Source organism: Pan troglodytes, chromosome 2 (assembly GCF_028858775.2).
Source record: "Pan troglodytes isolate AG18354 chromosome 2, NHGRI_mPanTro3-v2.0_pri, whole genome shotgun sequence".
Taxonomy (NCBI): Eukaryota; Metazoa; Chordata; class Mammalia; order Primates; family Hominidae; genus Pan; species Pan troglodytes.
In genome coordinates, this window is record NC_086015.1 from 125,081,566 (window position 1) to 125,103,720 (window position 22,155).

The 22,155-nt window shown below is 35.0% G+C and overlaps 1 protein-coding gene across 3 annotated transcripts in view; it reads right to left on the minus strand.

Moving 5' to 3' along the window:
* Positions 1-22,155, minus strand: part of IQCB1 (IQ motif containing B1) — a 64,788-nt gene that overhangs the window by 25,246 nt on the left and 17,387 nt on the right. Inside the window, exons 6-9 of one of the 3 annotated variants that reach the window (XM_009446271.3) lie at positions 13,255-13,348; positions 11,681-11,780; positions 3,551-3,729; positions 1,480-1,589 (exon numbers count right to left, since the gene is read on the minus strand). In XM_009446271.3, the coding sequence (XP_009444546.1) occupies positions 1,480-1,589; positions 3,551-3,729; positions 11,681-11,780; positions 13,255-13,348 (483 nt within the window). The remainder of the gene's footprint in view (positions 1-1,479; positions 1,590-3,550; positions 3,730-11,680; positions 11,781-13,254; positions 13,349-22,155) is intronic. The other 2 variants (XM_063806162.1, XM_003309945.6) reach the window with 2 other exon arrangements.

Genomic DNA, 22,155 nt, shown 5'->3' on the forward strand with positions numbered 1-22,155 from the left:
ATCAGGTCAGGGCAAGTATTAATCTCTAGCTCTAACAAGATGGGTAAGAATATTAAACCTTACCTCCCAAAGGAGGTATGTTAGGCTTGGTAAGGCAATTTCTAGAACATACTCAAGATATAGTCTAGTTAGCTCCAAATTCTCCCAGAATAATCTCACTTCCATTTCCTTTTCAAAGATTTCATAGTCCGCCTGACCTTTCATAATCTTTTTTGAGCTAACATGTTAATGTTTTTACTTAATAGGCAATCAACATAGTTAGGTTCAAACTATAAGCTCTGTTGACCATTGTGGATGGTTGCTCGAATCTCTGTTTAGTTCTGTAAGCTTTTGATATGCTATTCTCCTGATAGACCATTGGGCTTAAAAGGTCAGTGAGCTGTCTGAGTTCTTGACTGAATTCTGTCCCAGTCTCCTGTTTACTTAATAGACTTCTGAGTCCTCAAATGGAATGGCAAAGGGTACAACTATTAATAATAAAATATAGTTTTATGATTTTGTTACCTAATCAATATGAATTTGAGCATATGCATAGTTTTGAGATTAATCTAAACTCACGATGGTTCATATATACAGAAAAAAGGAATTCCCTTCTTCTGCACTCTTCCTTCCAGCCTCCCCCAACCCATTCTCCTGCCTTACTGGACTTCTTTTCATGGTTTCTGCTTGTATTTTTAAATTTATTGTCTTTTTGGTTTTGGATTTTGGATATACAATGTCCCCTTTTCCTTTTAAATTAAAAAATATCTTTAGTCATTTTAGATATTTTCCATATTTAAGTCTTTATCTGGAAATCAGAAAGCAATATGCCTCTTCCTGTTGAATGGGCTATTTAGAGCCATCATTTTGAGTATGCTAGAGGAAGTATGATGAAATAATCAATAACTTGCTGCCTCAAATTTCTAAATAATTTTATTAATACCATTTCTTACACAAAGGAAAAGGCATTATTGTTGTATCTCAAAGAACAAGAAGGGTAGCCATAGGTAACCATAAATACAGTTTGCTACAATTAGAGATTTTTTTCTGAAAAACAGTTTTAAAAGTTTAAATAGCTTATAGATAAAAGAAGATAAACATCAGAGATGGGGCTTTCATGAGAAATGATGAATGAAACTGATGTGGCAGTATCTATAAACAGATGTAAATGGGAGATTGAAATTATGTTTTTCAGCAGATTGAATGGCGGAGAGATACAATTTTGTAACATTATATTTTAAAGATGGGGTTTTGCTATTTTGACCAGGCTGGGGTGCAATGGCTATTCATGGGTGTGATCATAGGGCAGTCTCCAATTCCTGGACTCAAGCAATCCTCCTGCCTCAACCTCCTGAGTAAAAAATTTAAAGATATTTCTGTTTTGGGGGTATTTTGCTTGAAGTCTTAAGAGAAAGAAAGTGAGGAACATTTAAGGAAAACTAAGGTTTAATATAGTCAGCAAATATCATGCAATTTTTTTTTTTTTTTGTAACTTAATACCTGCTCTTCTACTTCCTGATAGACCATTGGGCTTAAAAGGCCAACAAGCTGTCTAAGTTCTTGACTGAATTTAGTCCCAGTTTCCTGTTTACTTAGTAGACGTCTGAGTCCTGAAATGGAATAGCAAAAGGTACAACTATTATTATAATAATAAAATATGATTTTGTTATCTAATCAGTATTAATTTGAAGCTAAAAAGTCTGGCTTAAAAACAAATGAAAACAAGATTAATCACATGATTTTTCTTTTTCCTTTTCTCAGAGAATTCCAGGTTGAAATCTTTAAGATATTCCTCCCTCCTGAGAATTCTTACGTGCTCAATTGTGGTATCTGATAAAAAAAAAATCTGTCTAGACAATCTCTTTAATAAAAAAAAAAAAAGGAGTGGGATGGAATCACTGTGGTAAATCAAAAAGTAGAGATAAATTTTTTTTTATTTGAACAAAAATACTTAAATGGAGACATTTTAAAGATAAATTACTACAGACACATATTCAGTAAATGCTTGCCCTGTGGAAGCACTTATGCAGATTATTATTAGTCATTATTAGTTGAAAAAGATTATTAAATATAAACATATGGTAACATATATAATTTGGGGCAAATCAATAGGTTCCTGGGAAAACATTATAGGTGAAGTGCTACAACACTAGGATAGTACATTTTCATGCCAAAATAATACATAGTAGTAGTGAAAGGTACAAAGTAAGTACTGTTTCCAGGGTACACTGAAATGATGTATTATAATGTGTGTATTCAAAATAAATACATAAGGTAAAATTGCCTTGTAGTGTATAATTGGGGAAACCACTATATGGATCTTTTAATGCCTTATACTCTCTTCAACACCCAAGTTCTCAGCAGTATTAATAATTGTAAAATATCTTCAGGAATCTGAATAAGTTCTGCTATTGAGATATAAGTCAAAGAAAGGGAGAAGGATTCAGGTAAAATTCCTTTATAACGACTCTGTTGGACATTCACATTTCTTTAGGAATTGAATTACAGAATTGAAAAATGTCTATCTGGCACAATATCAACTGAAGAGCTCTATTACTGGTACTTTCCTTCTCTATTCCTACAATACCCTCAGTAATGACTAATTCAAGGTACATTATTACAATGTCTTCAAAATCATCAAGAATGATAAAGACCTTTCTAGTTGTTTAGGTATTAAATGCATCATATTATATTCTAACCTTTAAAAATTCCCATACAGTATAACCCTATATTAATAAGTATATTTAATGAACTAGAATCCCATTTCCTGACCACGCTGAATAAGAAAAATAGATTATAATACATACATGGCTCTGGTCAGCAAAGAAATAAAACAAAGATAACATATAACTTTGCTTGGCAATTAAACAATATATATACTACCTTTGTGATCTTGGGCAAATTACCATGTCTCTGTTTCTATATCTATAAAATAAGGATAAGAATATCTATCCCATAGGATTGTTGTAAAGATTAAACATTTTAATGCATATAAAGTATATAGAATGTGCCTGACACACAGTAAATGCTCAATTAAATGAAAGCTATTATATGAGAATGTATATACACTTACTCCTTTTATCCTCACAATTTCTGACTTTTAATTCACATATGTATTTGATTTTGGAGGTAAGGCAATTTTTTTTGTTTGTTTTTGAGGAAAGGCAGTGTTAAGTAATTATTGATAGTTCAAAATACCATAAGGGCCACTGGCCTCTCAAGCACAGCTCCATTTTCTCCACTAAAGCTGGTCTTGATAAGGTCACTGATCTTTTTGGTCATTATTTTACTATACTATATGGTATATTCAACACACAACCTTTTTGTCAGAGAGGGAGTAAATATTTATGGCAACCTGATCAGAAAAGTATCTTCCACATGCTATCTGTAGTGACATGAAGATAGCTTGATTATATAAATACTTTTTTTTTCTGAATTGGTATCTGTTGTGAGTTTTATCTACATAGTTCAGTTATCAACTCTTTAAAATATAAGAATTTTGTTTTTCATAAACCATCAATAAAAATTTTCTTTTTGAGAATCCCAAGAAAAGAAAGAATGAATGTACTACCTTTGTAGCAGGTACTTTGTCTCAGTAAAATCAAAATTTCCTGATGGGATTCAGCCATCAACAGTAGGAGTTTTGTAGCAGTACTTCTTATAACTGGACTAGGAGTTGAAAAAAGCTTGAAAATAACTTCATCTAAAATTGAATACAGGGCTTTTCTTCCTATTCTGAGTAAATCACCACTAATAGAACAAAATAAAAAAAAAAGTACCATTACTAATTGATGCACAGGTATCACAACAAATCTAAAATATAAGATTCAGTAACTTGATGCCGGACTGTGTCCTGATCCAAGAATATAACCACTTTTTCAAATATATGTTGGTTCCAAGAAGATATCATATTCAGTCACTTAATATTTATTGAATTCCTACTGTGTGCAAGGTGCCATGTGTGCTAGGTACAATAGAGAATACAAAGTAGCCAAAGGCCCTCTCCTTAGAGAAGCCTGCAATCAAATCAAGGATGAAATATAAATGTGCAAAATACTAAACAATAAATAATTTAAAAGCTTCAAGGCAATGATAAAAGTGAAATCAAGACATGTACACAGTTAATTGTTAAATGATGTACAAAGACAAAATGCCATAGGAATTCTATCATGTGCTTAATACAGGAGAAACTTAAAATCTTTCCTTGGTATTTCCTTCATTATACTAACAACCCATCTTGTATTACTGATGTTGTGAAAAATTATCTAAAACTTAGAAATAGTCAAAAGGAAAGGGTTAGTGAGTATCCTTTTATTTACCCCCTTAAGGAGTATGTGATTTTCTAGGCGTATGTACCTCTGTTTAATTTTCTACTCACTATTAAAATACTTTACAATTCTGTAAAAATAGAGGTTGGCTGGTAGAAAACAATGCTAAAGATTCTTATCTAAGAGCAATGTAAACAGACTCTTATTCAAAGCAATACAAATGATTTCTGTCCAGTAGAAAAGGTAATTCTAAAAGCTACATTGCTTTATAAGTCATATTTTCCTATTAGCAAATTTAAAAAATCTATCAGCAAATTTACTTCTACATTTCTTCGACAAACCAACTCCATAAATCTATTTTCCTCAAATTCTCCTTTGACCCTGTATAAATATCTTATTTGTTCCCTCATTAATGAGTTGCATAAAATTTTGAGCAGTCAAATTTTATATTTGTATAAGACTCATGTTTGAGCTTTTTGAAAATTGTACTTTAGTAGTTACTAAAATAATTTTGTTAAGAGAAAAGAGATCAGCAACATACCTTAAATGTAAAAATCTCTGAGTTGACTTTATAAAGTTATCCAATCAAAATATGTGAGAATCTTTGTGACATCTACTTCTGTGCCACTGTGTCTCTTACATGCTATTCCCTATGCCTAGGATGCTCACCCTGTCCCATCAGTCAATGTCATCACACTATTCAAAACTCAGATAAAAAAAATGCTCATCTCAGAAAGCCTTCTACAGATATCCCTATCCCAATCTTATCACATCTTTACTCCATATCCCACCAAGAGTTTGTGCTATAATGTAATACAGTAGTTTAAATGCTTTTAGATGCTCTTCAACCTCCTAATCTTAAAGACATCCTCTCTATACCACTACCATCTTATCTCTCTGCTTCTCTTCTAATCCAATCTTCTGTTGCCACTATCTCACATCTCATTTCTCAAACCACTGCATCTAGTTTTCATTTTTTACTATTTCACTATACTATCCTTGATAAGTTCATCAGTATAACTTCCCAAATGTCAAGTCACATATATATCATAAGTGATTCTTTTCCTAGACTTGTTTGTATCTTTTACTTTCTACTTACTCAGCTTCTGTCATACAAAGTTCTGGTATCCCCTCTACCTTCCACCCATACTTTTCTGACCATTCTTTTTCATTTGTCTTTGTGGGCTCCACTTCCCCAGTATAACCCTAAAAGTTTATTCCCCAAGACTCCATTTTCAAGCCATTTATTTTCTCATTGTATTCACACTTCCTACTAATCTCACTTTGTCATGTTTTTCTCTACCATGTATAAGCTGATTTGTAAATCTGTAACTCTAGTCCCAATCTCTTCCAGAAGTTAGTTTACCTATTCACCTGATGGACATTTGAGTTTTAGCTAGTCCTTGTTTTTCACAAATAAAGCTCAATGAACATTTGTGTATAAGTCTTTATATAGATACTTACTTTTACTGCATGTTGAACTACCTATACTCAACATAACCAACATTGAATTAATCATCTGTCTCACAAAACCAACTTCTTATATATTCCACATACCACAGTCTAATCACCCAATACAGAAAACTTGGTATCATATCTGACTGCACCATTTATTTTATCTACCCCATATCAAAACATTCACCAAGTAATCATAATTTTTGTTTTAAACAGCTTTTTAAAAATATAATTGATATACAACAAACTGCATATATGTAAAGCATATAATTTCATCAGTTTGACATGTTTCACCAACATAAAACAAGAAAATGAATATATCTATCACCCCTAAAAGCTTCCTTGTATTTCATTGTAGTTCCTCCCTTGTTGCCTTCCCTATCATTCTATGCCCAGGAAACCACCAATCTGCTTTCTGAGAAAGTTCCCTTGTATTACTACTTTGCTGCAAGGCCTTTTTTTTTTTTTTTTTTAATTAAAATCAGGGCTAGATAATGGATTTTGTCAAAAGCTTTTTCTGTATCTACTGATATGATGGTATGTTTTTTCCATTTTTAGCTTGTTAACATAAGTTACAATGACTGACTTTAGAATATTAAACCAGCCCTGAATGCCGGGATAAACCAGAATTATTCATGACGTATTAACTTTTTAATATATTGTTGAATTTGACTTATAAAATTTTGTTCAGAACATTTCTATCTATGTTTATGAATATACTGATGAGTAGTTTTCTTTTCTTATAATGTCTTTGTTTGGTTTTGGTATCAGGATAATGCTGACCTTATAGAATGAGTTGTAAGTGTTTCCTCCTTTTCGATTTTCTAGAAAAGTTTGCTTAAGATTATTATTTCTTCCTGAAGTGCTTAATAGAATTCACCAGTGAAAAAGCCATCCAGACCTGGAGTTCTCTTTGTGGGAAGGTTTTTAGCTACAAATTCAATTTTTCTTTATAGCTATCTAGAGTATATTTGGGTTCTCTATTGCTCCTTGAGTAAATTTTGGTAGTTTGCGTCTTTCAATAAATTTGTCCATTTGATCTAAGTTGTTAAATTTATAAGCATAAAGTTGTTTATATTATTCCCTTGTGATATTTTTAGTATTTGTAGACTCTGTTACGATGTTACCTCTCTAATTCCTGAGATTGGTCATTTGTATTATGTCTTTTCCTTTCCATATTAATCTTGCTACAGGTTTCTTCTCAAAAAGCCAGTTTATGGTTTGTTTTCTCAAAAAACTTCAATCTTCCCAAAGATCCAGTTTATGGTTTATTTTCTCTATCACGTTTGCTTAGAATTTTATTGATTTCTGCTCAACCTTTATCATTTTCTTTCTTCTGCTTAGAGTTTAATTCCCCCTTCTTTTCCTAGTTTCTTAAAGGGGAAAGCCGAGGTCAATGATTTGAGATTTTTCTTCTTTTCTAATATATAGGCATTAGTGATATAAATTTCCCCTAAGTATCATTCTGCTTTAATTAAGAATTTCCCCAGAAATTCTCATGTTGTTTTTATTTCCATTCACTTAAAAATAATTTCTAATTTCACTTTTGATTTCTCCTTTGTCTTGTGAGTTATTTAGATGAATGTTATTATTTCCCACATATTTGGGGACTTTTCAGAGATCTTCTTGGCATCAATTTCCAACTTAATTCCATCAAGGCCAGAGAACATACTTTGTATAACTGAAATCCTTTTACGTTGCTTTTTTCTTTTTTTTGAGACAGGGTCTTGCTCTGTTGCCTAGGCTGGAGTGTAGTGATGTGATCTCAACTCACTGCAACCTCTGCTTCCTGGGCTCAAGCGATTCTCCCACCTCAGCATCCCAAGTAGCTGGGACTAGAGGCACGTGCCACCATGCCCAGCTAATTTTTTGTACTTTTTGTAGAGATGGGGTTTTGCCATGCTGCCCAGGCTGGTCTGGATCTCCTGGACTTAAGTGATCTGCTCACCTCAGCAAAATGCTGAGATTACAGGTGTGAGCCACCGTGCCCGGCCCCTTTTATGTTTCTTGAGACTTTATTTATGGCCCGGAATATGCACCCTTCTTTGTAAATGTTCCATCTGCATTTGAAAAGAACATGTATTCTGCTGCTGTTTGGTAGAATATTTGTAAAATGTCAATCAGGTCAGATTGGTCGATATTATTGTTCAAATCTTCTGTGGTCATACTAATTTTTTGTCTACTTATTCTATTAAATATCAAAAGAGGTATATTAACATCTTTTGCTTTAATTGAGGATTTCTCCTTGTAGTTCTTGTCAATTTTTGCTTGTGTATTTTAAAACTCTATTAGGTCAATAAACACATCCTTTTGATGAACTGACTTTTTTATGATTATGAAATAACCTTCTTTAGCACTAGAAATATTCTTTATTCTGTAACTTACTTTATCTGATACTAATACAGGTATTTCAACTTTCTGTGGTATAAGCACGGTATATCTTGTTCCACCCCATTACTTTTAACCTACTTGTGTCTTTATATCTAAGGTGCATTTCCGGTAGACAGCATATAGTAGGCTTGTACTTTTTAAATCCAATCTGTCAATCTGTCTTTTAACTTTAGTTTTTCCACATTTACATCTAAGATAGATAGGTTTAAATCTACCACTTGGTTTTGTTTCTCCTTTGTTCTTCTTTTTTTTTTTACTTCCTTCTTCTGGATTGCGTATTTTTTAATGATTAATTTTTATTGCCTTTGTTGGCTTATCAGCTGTAAATTCTTTGTTTTGCTATTTTCTTCATTGCTTTGAGGTTCAAAGTATACATTTCAATTTCTCACAGTCTTATCACTTATCACAGTGATATTATACCACTTCATGTATAGTATAAGAGCCTTACATCAGTATACTTCCATTTATCTCCTCCCAGCCTTAATGCCCTTTTGGAATACATTCTACTTATACATATGTTCCTCAAATACAGCATTATTTTTGTGTAGGCAAACATATTATAGATATATTAAAATAATATAAGAAAAACTATCTTATATGTTTATGTAATCACCATTTCTGATACTCTATTTCTTTGTGTAGATGAATTTCCCTTCTGATGGAAGGACTTCCTTGAATATTTTTTGTAGTGTTGGTCTGCTGGTGATTTCTGAAGAAGTATTTCATCTTTGCTTTTGAATATATTTCTGCTGAGCATGTAATTCTAATTTGACAGTTTTCTTTTTCAGTATTCAACTGTCTTTTTACTTGTGTTGTTTCTGATAAGAAAGTTGCTGCCATCCTTATCTCTATTTCTCTATATAATGTTTTTTCATCTCTGGTTGCTTTTAAGATTTTTCTCTTTATCACTGGTTTGAGCATTTTGATTACGATGTGCCTCAATGTGGAATTTTCTTCATATTTATTGCCCTCAGGGTTTGATGACCTTTTTGAATCTGCATGTTTATAGTTTTCATCAAATTTGGAAAATGTTAAGTCATTACTTCTTCACACATTTTTTTGTGACCCTACTGCCTGCTTTACGTACTCTGATTACACTTATGTAAGGTTGCTCAAGTTGTCCTACAGTTCACTGATATGCTTTTCTTTCCTCTTGTTTCTTCTTTGTTTCATTTTGGATAGTTTCTACTGATACGCCTTAAAGTTCACTAATCTGCAATGTTAATCTGCTGTTAATCCCATCCAGTGTATTTTTCATCTCAGATATTGTAGATTTCATGTCTAGAAATTCACTTTGAGTCTTATATGTCTGTATTCAACTTTTTAAATATATGGAGTATGGTTATAATAACTAGTGTCCTTGTCTGTTAATTCCAACATATGTATCAGTCTTGATTAATTCTTCTCATTTTAGATCCTGTTTTCTTGTTTATTTGCATGCCCAGTACTTCAGTACCAGTAAAATCAAATCACCCGTTGAATCGTAGTATGTTTTGTAGCATAGTCATGACTGTAGAATCTATCATGTATCAGTACTGCAAGATACATGCAGTACTGCAAGTACAGTTATCAGTAACTGCAAGAAATAGTCATTTTACAGTAATAAAGAAATAGAAAAAAAGAGTCATCAAAGCAAATATTCTATGATGGCACAAGTGGGATTTTTCTCATCCTTTTTAAAGCCAAATCGAAGGATAGCCATTTCTAGTGAACTTCCTACCTTTGTATAACCTACAATAAAATTAATTTTAAAATACAGCCAGGTTCAATAACCACATGCAGTTAAGTTACTTGGAAACAGTTTGACCCTTTTGAGTCTTGCTTTTATGATCTGGAATAGTGCTCATTCTAATGCTAATTATTCCTCACTACTGGAGTAAAACCTTCCTGAACACTCTACCCAATGATGCACTGTTTATGAGGCTTTCCAGTTTGGCTGTTGGAAACAGGCACTATTTCTGGCCCTGTGTGAGCTCCTTGCACTGTTCCTTTTAATCCTTTTGGATTATTGTTTTCCCTGGCATTGGGTATTCCTTACAATGTGCAGATCAGTACTCTACTTAATACTTGAAGGATACCCTCTGCAGATCTCTGGGGTTCTCTACTTGTATAGCTCTCTTCTCTAGTATTCTGACTTGTGAACTCTAGTTATCTTGTTCTCTCCAGACTCTGAGCTCTATCGCTTCAACTCAAGCTGGCTGGGATGCCTCTCCCTATACTTCAACCTGGAAACTCTCTCAATACTGTAAGTTAGAGCAATTGTAAGATTCACCTTATTTATTCCTTTTTCTCTGGGCTTACTTTCTTTCACTGACTGATATCCAGTTTCTCAAAAAATTATGTTTCATGTTTTTGTCCTTTTTTTCAGGTGGGAGGATAAATGCATCCCTACTATTCCATCTTGATCAGAAGTGGAAGTAAAGTCCTGATGATTTTAATTCGTTATTTTAAAAACTCCATATCCCAGGTACCAATGCCCAAGGACAAGTTATCATTACTTCACTTGGATTAGTATGGCCTTTTGTGTCTAGAGTTTTCTTCCCCTTAATCTACCTTCACACAGTCACCAGAGTAACAAAATTGAAATGTAATCTGACCACTTTCGTCTACTTTAAAAATCTTCAATGGTCCCCGTTGCCTATAGGATTAGACTCCGTTTCCTCAACACAGCATATAAATTCTTCATGACTTTGAGTCTCAGCCGAGCTTGCTAGTCACCTCCCTATATGGAACTTTATATCCCAACAATAATGAATTTTTACCTACTTTTCAACCTCAGCATGTTGTTTCTTATCTCTGTGCTTTTGTTTATGTTGCCTGGAATTACTGCTTTCTCTTTCTCCTCTTCCTCCCTGGCCAATATACCATCCTTGAAGTTTCATCTCAGATATTACCTTCTCCAGGAAGCACCTCCCCTCGGTTTGGGTTAGAAGGTCCTTTAACATTTATGGTCACTTTTAATATTGTAATTTAATGTATACAATGATGTTTGTGTTTTCCATTCTATTGTAAGCTCTTTGAAGACAAGGTTTATATCTTAATCAACTCTATAATTGCAATGACAGACACAGCAGCTGCATAATAAATTCATACTAAACTGAAAGAATGGATTATTTCAATTGTGTATACTCTGCCCTTCCATGTTACCCTGAATAATTGCCAATTGCTTCTTTTATACCCTTCTTGAGCATCTGTAAAAATACCAAGCTTGAAGTTTATTAAATAACTGTGATTAAACATTTTTTGTTGTGATTTCAGATTATCACACTAATTCTCTTCTTTAAGCCTGAGATTTGAGCTAAAATCTTAAGCTCTGGTATAAGGTATCAATTTAATAATAAATTTCCAGTCTTTTGTAGTATTTTATATTAATTTTTCTGAAAGACAATGGTGATGGAACTTCAGCATTATATACAAGTATATAGTGCATATACTTGTATATACATTATATACAAGTATATAGTGCATATACTTGTATATACATTATATACAAGTCATATGCAGTCAATTTTAGCAAAATTGGAATAAAATTGGTAATGCTTCTGATAAAAAAAAAAAGCAGTAACATTTTGTAAAAACCAAGTCACCTGTTGATCTGTAGTATATTCTGTAGCATCATCATGACTGCAGATCCTATTTGGACATTGTCAGCTTGCAGTAAATGTAAGAAATGATCACTTTGTAGTACTAAAGGAAAAGAAAAAAAAAGAAAGATTAAAGTAAAGATTTTATGATAACGAAGGAAGATTTTGTTCTTTTCAAACCAAATCAAAGCATGACCATCTCTGCTAAACTTTCTGACTTTGTAGACTCTACAATAAAGAAGACTTTAAGATGTAAAATTCATGGCAATTTTAAATAGCCATAAATAAGTCATTTCATTTTTATGAATATAGTCAGAAAATAGGCATAAATACTAAGCTAAGAATCTATTGTTATCTCTCTTTAAATTGAAAATATCATATCCTAAATCTGAATCTTTTTCTTCTATCAATGAATTTCAGTGAATAAAAACAAATTTCCTGCAAAGACAGAATATAAGGAAACGGAAATGGCACAGACGACTATAATTGGTTGCTCACATCGTTAAAAAATTTAATTTTGTGACATATTGTTTTATATAATAATGAATACGCTAACTACAAAAATTTCCTTTTATTGATTTGTAATCTTTAAGCTCTGAGCAGCCAGTTATAACGATTTAGCACTGGATACTTATACAAGTTGCTTAACCTCTTAGAAACTATTTCTTCATCTGTAAAACTAGAAGTAATAGCTCTCACATGAGCTAATGTAAAATATCCTAGAACAGGGAACATTTCTAATAAATGTCAGTTTCCATTCCATTCCATGCTCAATAACTGAGCATAACTACCAAAGGTATTAGTTATACTAACTGAACGTAGTTGCCTTTGGAAAATGGGAAATGGAGTGGGCATGAGGGTCAGGGATTGTGTGTGTTTTACTGATCCTTATAGAACTATTTGACTCTTTAAATTATGTGCATGCAATGATTCTGAGGAGAAAAGCTAAAAGTAAAATTTCAGTTCAAGTATTACTTAAAAAATATTCTTAAGAGTGTTACATCTATATTAGATGAAATTTTTCTAGGGAGAGCACCATGAATGTAACTAAGAATTATTTTTTCAGTCTTAAGAAAACATAAAACTCATACATGTTTATATCTCTCAATGTAAACAGAAATATCCTATAACTTCCAAGTTTACTAAAAGGTCATTAAATAAAAGCTTTCTCTTACTTGGATAGTTAGACTATATGAGTTAAATCATATCCACCCTGAACATAGGGATTTCTCTCATGATAGGTCTAAAACACTGACTGTAATCTTTTAAACTTAAAAGTTATTTTTAGGAATAAACTGCTCAAATTATCATTTGTCTTTATCTTAGATTTGCTAAACAGAAAAAGCTAAAGTTTTATTTCAACAGTATTCTCCTTAATTTAATATTCACATTGTTGATGTTGGCTATGTAAAACTGGAATATCCATTTTAAAAAATTGTGAGCTTATTTCAACATGGTTTCATTTCAGTGTGGTTATCTGCACAGTTCATGTGGCATTTGTTTTTGGAAAAAACGATCAAACTGTTAGCAGTTGACTCTACAATAGCTATTAGTTACATTAAAATCTTTTCTCTTACCATTCTGAATAAGTTCAACATGGCCTCCCAAAAGCCAGAAGAGAGAATCAGTCACAATTTGGAAAAAGTGTAGTAATTCATCTTTTTCTTCAGCCTTAACATAAAAGATAAGCCCAGTTTACTTTTCTATAGTTTTTTTCCTTTTTTTTTTTTTTTTTAAGGAGACTTCTCTCTGGGGAGTTAGAGGATACAGTTTCTGGATCTAACTTAGCTACTTATGAGGGACATGATTTTGTTGCCTTTAGTTTCTTAATTTGTAAAACTTGTGGTTACAGGATAGTAATATCTACTAGAAATGGTTGTTATCCAGATAAAATAAAACAATATAAGTAGTGTAAGGGCTACAAGTTGATACACTAGGATGTCTTAATACTTGCTATGCATCAGAATCACCTGTTGAGCTTTTTAAATACATCTATGCACAAGCTTTAGTTCAAATATACTGAATTTGAATCTCCAAAGGCAGTCTGGATATCTGTACTTGCACAAAGTTAGGTGGTTGATTTGGTTTTACAACTTGGGTGAAAATAACTGCAATATGCAAATGTAGATGTCAGCATGAGAAGCATTATTAATAGTGTATTTCAGTTCCAGTTTCTACTCATAAGTTTAGGAGGGCAAAGATCATGTCATTTAGCTCCCCATACAAACTCAGTTTCTAGGACAGTTCTGACACATAGTAAATGTTCAATCAACATTTAGTCAACAAATAAATGACAGTTTTTTCTGGCTCTTCCTTTCTGGAAAGTAGGGTGAGAAATTATTATAAATTAGAGTGCCACAAGGAGAAATAAGAAGTATAGATTCCATTTACAATTTTGTCATTTATTGGCCATGTAACTTTAGTGGAACGTTGGATAAAGGTCACTAATCTTATCCATGTCCTGAATGTTTGTACTATAGCACAAAAGTAATGATGAGACCCGCAAAAATATTATGATTGCCATGATTATTCTTTATAATAATGAAAGTATTTTCTTCCTAATATTCTAGCACAGAGCTACATAGGTATTTAGTAAACTGACAAGTGCTGACTTGAATATAACAATGGAAAAAAAAAAACCCCATAAGAAACGTCACATTAGAGCAAGAATCCTTTTATCCTTTTAGTTCAGGAAACTACCTTTGCCAGAGTTTTACCTAAAGATACATCAGAAAGGGCATGGTAATTCTCATTGTTGTCAATCCCAAAAGATAGTGTTGTACTCTTAGACTTCCTACTTTCCTTAAAATGCACATTAGATAATGTCACCCACAAATTCATGGTTCCTGAGGCAGGTTAACAAAATTTACCTTTAAATCGAAATTCTCACATATACTCACACAAAACCACTTTGTATTTTAGGTCAGAACGTGTATGTCCCACCATATGATCTACTAACTATGTACTATCTAATTAAAACAAAAATCTGATTGAAAAGCTCCTAGGTAAATAGACTAATAAATTAATTCAAGTTTTTGCCACATCTTTTTTATGCCCCTGTTTTAATTTTGCCCTGTGGTTAAGTGGCCTTACTTTTTCTGTAGCCAATTAATTCTTGGATAACATTAAAGAATCTTTATCTCAATAAAAATACAATAATAAAGGACAGAAAAATATTATGAAAAGTATTAAGGATTCTATAAATGAAAATAATTAACTGAATAAGTATATTTATAATGAAAGTAATATACAAATACATAACGTATTAATACATAATTTTAATAATATATAAGGAAAAAGAATTATTAATGCTCTTAAATAGGAATATTAAATAAAGGTGCTTTGAAGAAAAGATAAAGCTTACATAATGGTCTGAGCTATTAATGGGACAGAAATTATTTTACAAATGAGGAAAATGAGATACAGTGAAATCCAGTGATTTGCTATAGAACCTAGAGTTAGTTTGTGGCACAGCCAGCAAAAGAAATCAAATCCAACACAATTCCTATAGTTTATGTGGCTTCAACTAACCTGAATTAAACTAAATCTAGCAAATATTTATTTAGTGCTAACATCCCACAAAATGCCAGTGGAGATATCAGAAATGGAATTTGTAACTTATTACATGGAACACATATGCTCTACCACTGAGTTAAATTCTCTGCCAGGGGGATCTGGCAAGATGGTTGAAGAGGAACAGCTCTGGTCTGAAGCTCTCAGCAACAGCAATGCAGAAGGCAGTGATTCTGCATTTCCAACTGAGGTACCCAGTTCATCTCATTGGGACTGGTTAGACAACGGGCACAGCCCACAGATGGCAAGCAGAAGCAGAGTGGGGCATTGTCTCACCTGGGAAGTGCAAGGGGCTGGGGACCTCCCTCCCCTAGCCAAGGGAAGGGAGGGACTGTGCTATCTGGCCCAGATACTACGTTTTTCCCATGGTTTTTGCAACCCACAGACCAGGAGATTCCCGGTGTGCCTAAACCACCAGGGCCCTGGGTTTCAAGCACAAAACTGGTCAGCTGTTTGGGCAGACACTGAGCTAGCTGCAGGAGTTTCTTTTTGTACCTCAGTGGTGGCTAAAACCCCAGCAAGACAGACTGTTCACTCCCCTGGAAAGGGGTCTGAAACCAAGGAGCCAAGAGGTCTTGTTCAGCGGGTCCCACTCCCACGGAGACCAGCAAGCTAAGAACCACTGGCTTGAAATTCTCGCTCCCAGCACAACAGTCTGAAGTCGACCAACCTGGGACAACTGAGCTTGGTGGTGGGAAGGGCATCCACCATTACTGAGGCTTGAGTAGGCAGTTTTCCCCTCACAGTGTTAAGGAAGCCACTGGGAAGTTTGGACTGGGTGGAACTCACTGCAGCACAGCAAGGCAGCTGTGGCCAGACTGCCTCTCTAGATTCCTCCTCACTGGGCAAGTCATCTCTGAAACAAAGGCAGCAGCCCCAGTAAGAGGCTTATACATAAAACTCCCATCTCCCTGGGACAGCGCACCTGGGGACAGGGGAGACTGTGGGTGCAGTTTCAGCAGACTTAAATGTTCCTGCCTGCCAGCGCTGAAGAGAGCGGCGCATCTCCCAGCACAGTTGATACACTGAATTTGAATTTGTTAGTGCTAGAGCTCTGCTAAGGAACAGAATGCCTCCTCAAGTGGGTCCCTGACCCCGTGCCTCCAGACTGGGAGACACCTCCATACAGGAGAGCTCTGGCAGGCATCAGGCGGGTGCCACTCTGAGACGAAGCTTCCAGAGGAAGGAGGTGTGAGTAATATCTGCTGTTCTGCAGCCTCTGCTGCTGATACCCAGGCAAACAGGGTCTGGAGTGGACCTCCAGCAAACTCCAGCAGACCTGCAGAAGAGGGACCTGTTAGAAGGAAAACTAACAAACAGAAAGCAATAACATCAACATCAACAAAAAGGACACCCACACAAAATCCCCATCCAAAGGTCATCAGCATCGAAGATCAAAGGTAGATGAATCCATGAAGATGAGGAAAAACCAGCACAAAAAGGCTGAACATTCCAAAAACCAGAACGCCTCTTCTCCACCAAATGATCGCGATTCCTCCCCAGCAAGGGCAAAAACTGGACTGAGAATGAGTTTGATGAATTAACAGAAGTAGGCTTCGGAAGGTGGGTAATAACAAACTCCTCTGAGCTGAAGGAGCATGTTCTAACCCAGTGTAAGGAAGCTAAGAACATTGAAAAAAGGTTAGACAAATTGCTAACTAGAATAACCAGTTTAGGAGAACATAAATGACCTGATGGAGCTGAAAAACACAGCACGAGAACTTCATGAAGCATACACAAGTATCAATAGCCAAATTGATCTAGCAGAAGGAAGGATATAAGAGAATGAAGATCAACTTAATGAAATAAAGTGTGAAGACAAGATTAGAGAAAGAAGAATGAAAAGAAATGAACAAAGCCTCCAAGGAATATGGAACTATGTGAAAAGACAAACGTATGATTGCTTGGTGTACCTGAAGGTGATGGGGAGAATGGAACCAAGTTGGAAAACACTTCAGGATATTATCCAGGAGAACATCCCCAACCTAGCAAGACAAGCCAACATTCAAATTCAAGAAATACAGAGAATACCACTAAGATACTCCTCGAGAATAGCAACCCCAACACACTTAATTGTCAGATTCTCCAAGGTTGAAATGAAGGAAAAAAATCTTAGGGGCAGCCAGAGAGAAAGGTCAGGTTACCTACAAAGGGAAGCCCATCAGACTAACAGCGGATCTCTCTGCAGAAACCCTACAAGCCAAAAGAGAGTGGGGGCCAATAATCTACACTCTTAAAGAAAATAATTTTCAACCTAGAATTTCATATCTAGCCAAACTAAGCTTATGAAGCTTATGAAGGAGAAATAAAATCCTTTATAGACAAGCAAATGCTGAGAGATTTTGTCACCACCAGGGCTGCCTTACAAGAGTCCTGAAGGAAGCACTAAATATGGAAATTAAAAACTGGTACCAACCACTGCAAAAGCATACCAAAATACAAAGTCCAATGACACTATGAAGAAACTGCATCAACTAATGTGCAAAATAACCAGCCAGCATCATGACAGGATCAAATTCACACACAACAATATTAACCTTAAATGTAAATGGGCCACATGCCCCAATTAAAAGACACAGACTGGCAAATTGTATAAACTGTCTAAACCCATCTGTGTGCTGTATTCAGGAGACCCATCTCACATGCAAATACACACATAGGCTCAAAATAAAGGGATGCAGGAATATTTACCAAGCAAATGGAAAGCAAAAAAAAGCAGGAGTTGCAATCCTAGTCTCTGATAAGACAGACTTTAAACCAACAAAGATCAAAAAAGACAAAGAAGGGCATTATGTAATGGTAAAGGGATCAATGCAACAAAAAGAGCTAACTATCCTAAATATATATTCACCCAATACAGGAGCACCCAGATTCATAAAGCAAATTCTTAGAGACTGACGAAGAGACTTATACTCCCACACAATAATAGTGAGAGACTTTAACACCCCACTGTCAATATTAGACAGATCAATGAGACAGAAAATTAACAAGGATATTCAGGACTCGAACTCAGCTCTGGACCAAGCGGACCTAATAGACATCTACAGAACTCTCCACCCCAAATAAATAGAATATACATTCTTCTCAGCACCACATCGCACTTATTCTAAAATCGACCACATAATTGGAAGTAAAACACTCCTCAGCAAATGCAAAAGAACAGAAATCATAACAAACAGTCTCAGTCCACGGTGCAATCAAATTAGAACTCAGGATTAAGAAACTCACTCAAAACCACACAACTACATGGAAACGGCACAAGCTGCTCCTGAATGAGTACTGGGTAAATAACCAAAGGCAGAAATAAATAAGTTATTTGAAACCAATGAGAACAAAGACACAATGTGCCAGAATCTCTGGGACTCAGCTAGAACAGTGTGTAGAGGGAAATTTACAGCACTAAATGCCCACAGGAGAAAGTGGGAAAGATCTAAAATCGACACCCTAACATCACAATTAAGAGAACTAGAGAAGCAAGAGCAAACAAATTCAAAAGCTAGCAGAAGACAAGAAATAACTAAGATTAGAGCAGAACTGAAGGAGATAGAGACACGAAAAACCCTTTAAAAAATCAATGAATCCAGGAGCTGGTTTTCTGAAAAGATTAACAAAATAGACCGCTAGCCAGACTAATAAAAAAGAAAGGCGAGAAGAATCAGATAGACACAATAAAAAATGATAAAGGGGGATATCACCACTGATCCCACAGAAATAAAAACATCAGAGAATACTATAAACACCTCTACACAAATAAACTAGAAAATCTAGAAGAAATGGACAAATTCCTGGACACATACACCCTCCCAAGACTAAACCAGGAAGAAGCTGAATCCCTGAATAGACCAATAACAAGTTCTGAAATTGAGGCAGTAATTAATGGCCTACCAACCAAAAAAAGCCCAGGACCAGACGGATTCACAGCTGAATTCTACCAGAGGTACAAAGAGGAGCTGGTACCATTCCTTCTGAAACTATTCCAAACAATACAAAAAGAGGGACTCCCCCCTAACTCATTTTCTGAGAGCAGGATCATCCTGATACCAAAACCTGTCACAGACACCACAAAAAAAGAAAATTTCAGGCCAGTATCTCTCATGAACATCAATGCGAAAATCCTCAATAAAATACTGGCAAACCGAATCCAGCAGCACATCAAAAAACTTATCAACTACGATTAAGTCGGCTTCATCACTCGATGCAAGGATGGTTTAACACATGCAAATCAATAAAAGTAATCCATCACATAAACAGAACCAATGACAAAAATCACATGATTATTTCAATAGATGCAGAAAAGGCCGCCAATAAAATTCAACACCACATTCATGCTAAAAACTCTCAATGAACTAGGTATCGATGGAACATATCTCAAAACAATAATAACTATTTATGAGAAACCCACAGCCAACATCACACTGAATGGGCAAAAGCTGGAAGCATTCCCTTGGAAAACCAGCACAAGACAAAGATGCCCACTCTCTCCACCCCTATTCAACATAGTTTTGGATGTTCTGGCCAGGGCAATCAGGCAGGAGAAAGAAAGTGTATTCGAATAGGAAGAGAGACAGTCAAATTGTCTCTGATTGCAGATGATATGACTGTATATTTAGAAAACCCCATCGTCTCAGCCCAAAACCTCCTTAAGCTGATAAGCAACTTCAGCAAAGTCTCAAGATACAAAACCAATCTGCAAAAAATCACAAGCATTCCTATACACCAATGATAGACAAACACAGAGACAAATCATAAGTGAATTTCCATTCACAATTGCTACAAACAGAATAAAATACCTAGGAATACAACTTACAAGGGACATGAAGGACCTCTTCAAGGATAACTACAAAACACTGCTCAAGGAAATAACAGAGGACACAAACAAATGGGAAAAAATTCCATGCTTATGGATAGAAAGAATCAATATCATGAAGATGGCCATACTGCCCAAAGTAATTTATAGATTCAATGCTATTTCCATCAAACTACCATTGACTTTCTTCACAGATTTAGAAAAAACTACTTTACATTTCATGTGGAACCAAAAAAAAAAAAAAAAAAAAAAAAAGAGCCCGTATAGCCAACACAATCCTAAGCAAAAAGAACAAAGCTGGAGGCATCATGCTACCTGACTTCAAACTATACAAGGCTACAATAACCAAAACAGCATGGTACTGGTATCAAAACACATATATAGACCAATGGAACAGAACAGAGGCCTCAGAAATAACACCACACATCTACAACCATCTGATCTTTGACAAACCTGACAAAAACAAGAAATAGGGAAAGGATTCCCTATTTAATAAATGGTGCTGGGAAAACTGGCTAGCCATATGCAGAAAACTGAAACTGGACCCCTTCCTTACATCTTATACGAAAATTAACTCAAGACGGATTAAAGACTTACACATAAGACCTAAAACCATACAAACCCTAGAAGAAAACCTAGGCAATACCATTCAGGACACAGGCATAGGCAAAGATTTCATGGCTAAAACACAAAAAGCAATTGCAGCAAAAGCCAAAATAGACAAATGGAATCTAATTAAACTAAAGAGCTTCTGCATGGCAAAAGAAACTATCATCAGAGTGAACAGGCAACCTACAGAATAGGAAAAAATTTTTGCAATCTACCCATCTGATGAAGGTCAAATATCAAGAATCTAAAAGGAACTTAAACAAATTTACAAGAAAAAAAACCATCAAAAAGTGGGTGAAGGATATGAATAGACACTTCTCAAAAGAAGGCATCGATGGGGCCAACAAACATATGAAAAAAAGCTCATCATTACTGGTCACTAGAGAAATGCAAATCAAAACCACAATGAGATACCCTCTCACTCCAGTTAGAGTGGCGATCATTAAAAAGTCAGGAAACAACAGATGCTGGAGAGGATGTGGAGAAATAGGAACGCTTTTATACTGTTGGTGGGAATGTAAGTTCAACCACTGTGGAAGACAGTGTGGCGACTGCTCAAGGATCTAGAATCAGAAATACCATTTGACCCAGCTATTCCATTACTGGATATATACCCAAAGGATTATAAATCATTCTACTATAAAGACACATGCACACGTATGTTTACTGCAGCACTATTTACAACAGCAAAGTCTTGGAACCAACCTAAATGCCCATCAATGATAGATTGGACAAAGAAATGTGGCACATATACACCATGGAATACTATGCAGCCATAAAAAAGAATGAGTTCATGTCCTTTGCAGGGACATGGATGAAGGTGGAAACCATCATTCTCAGCAAACTAACACAGGAACAGAAAACCAAACACTGCATGTTCTCACTCATAAGCGGGAGTTGAACAATGAGAACACATGGACACAGGGAGGGGAACATCACACACTGTGGCCTGTCAGGGGGTGGGGAGCAAGGGGAGGGATAGCATTAGGACAAATACCTAATGCATGCAGGGCTTAAAACCTAGATGACGAGTTGATGGGTGCAGCAAACCACCATGGCACATATATACCCATGTAACAAACCTGGACATCCAGCACATATATCCCAGAACTGAAAGTATAATAAAAAAAAAAGAAAAGAAAAGAAAAAGAAATTGTCTGCCAACAGTATTTCTTATACTCAAACCAGCAGGTTGTCTGTACTATTATACCTCTCATTCAATTTCATTCTTCTAATTAAAAAAAAATTCTTCAACTAAAAATACATCTATTTTAGGTTTTCTATTAAAAATGGCTAAGACCTTTTCTACTCTATTAGCCTGGGAATTCCTTAAATGTAAGACTGTGTCTATTCTTTATATACTCAAAGCACCATAAATAGAACTTAATATAACCTGGTGATCATTATGGACTGTTTGTGTCCCTGAAAACTCATATGTTGAAACCCTAACCTCTAATGTGATGGTGGAGACTTTGGAGGTGTAGATTGG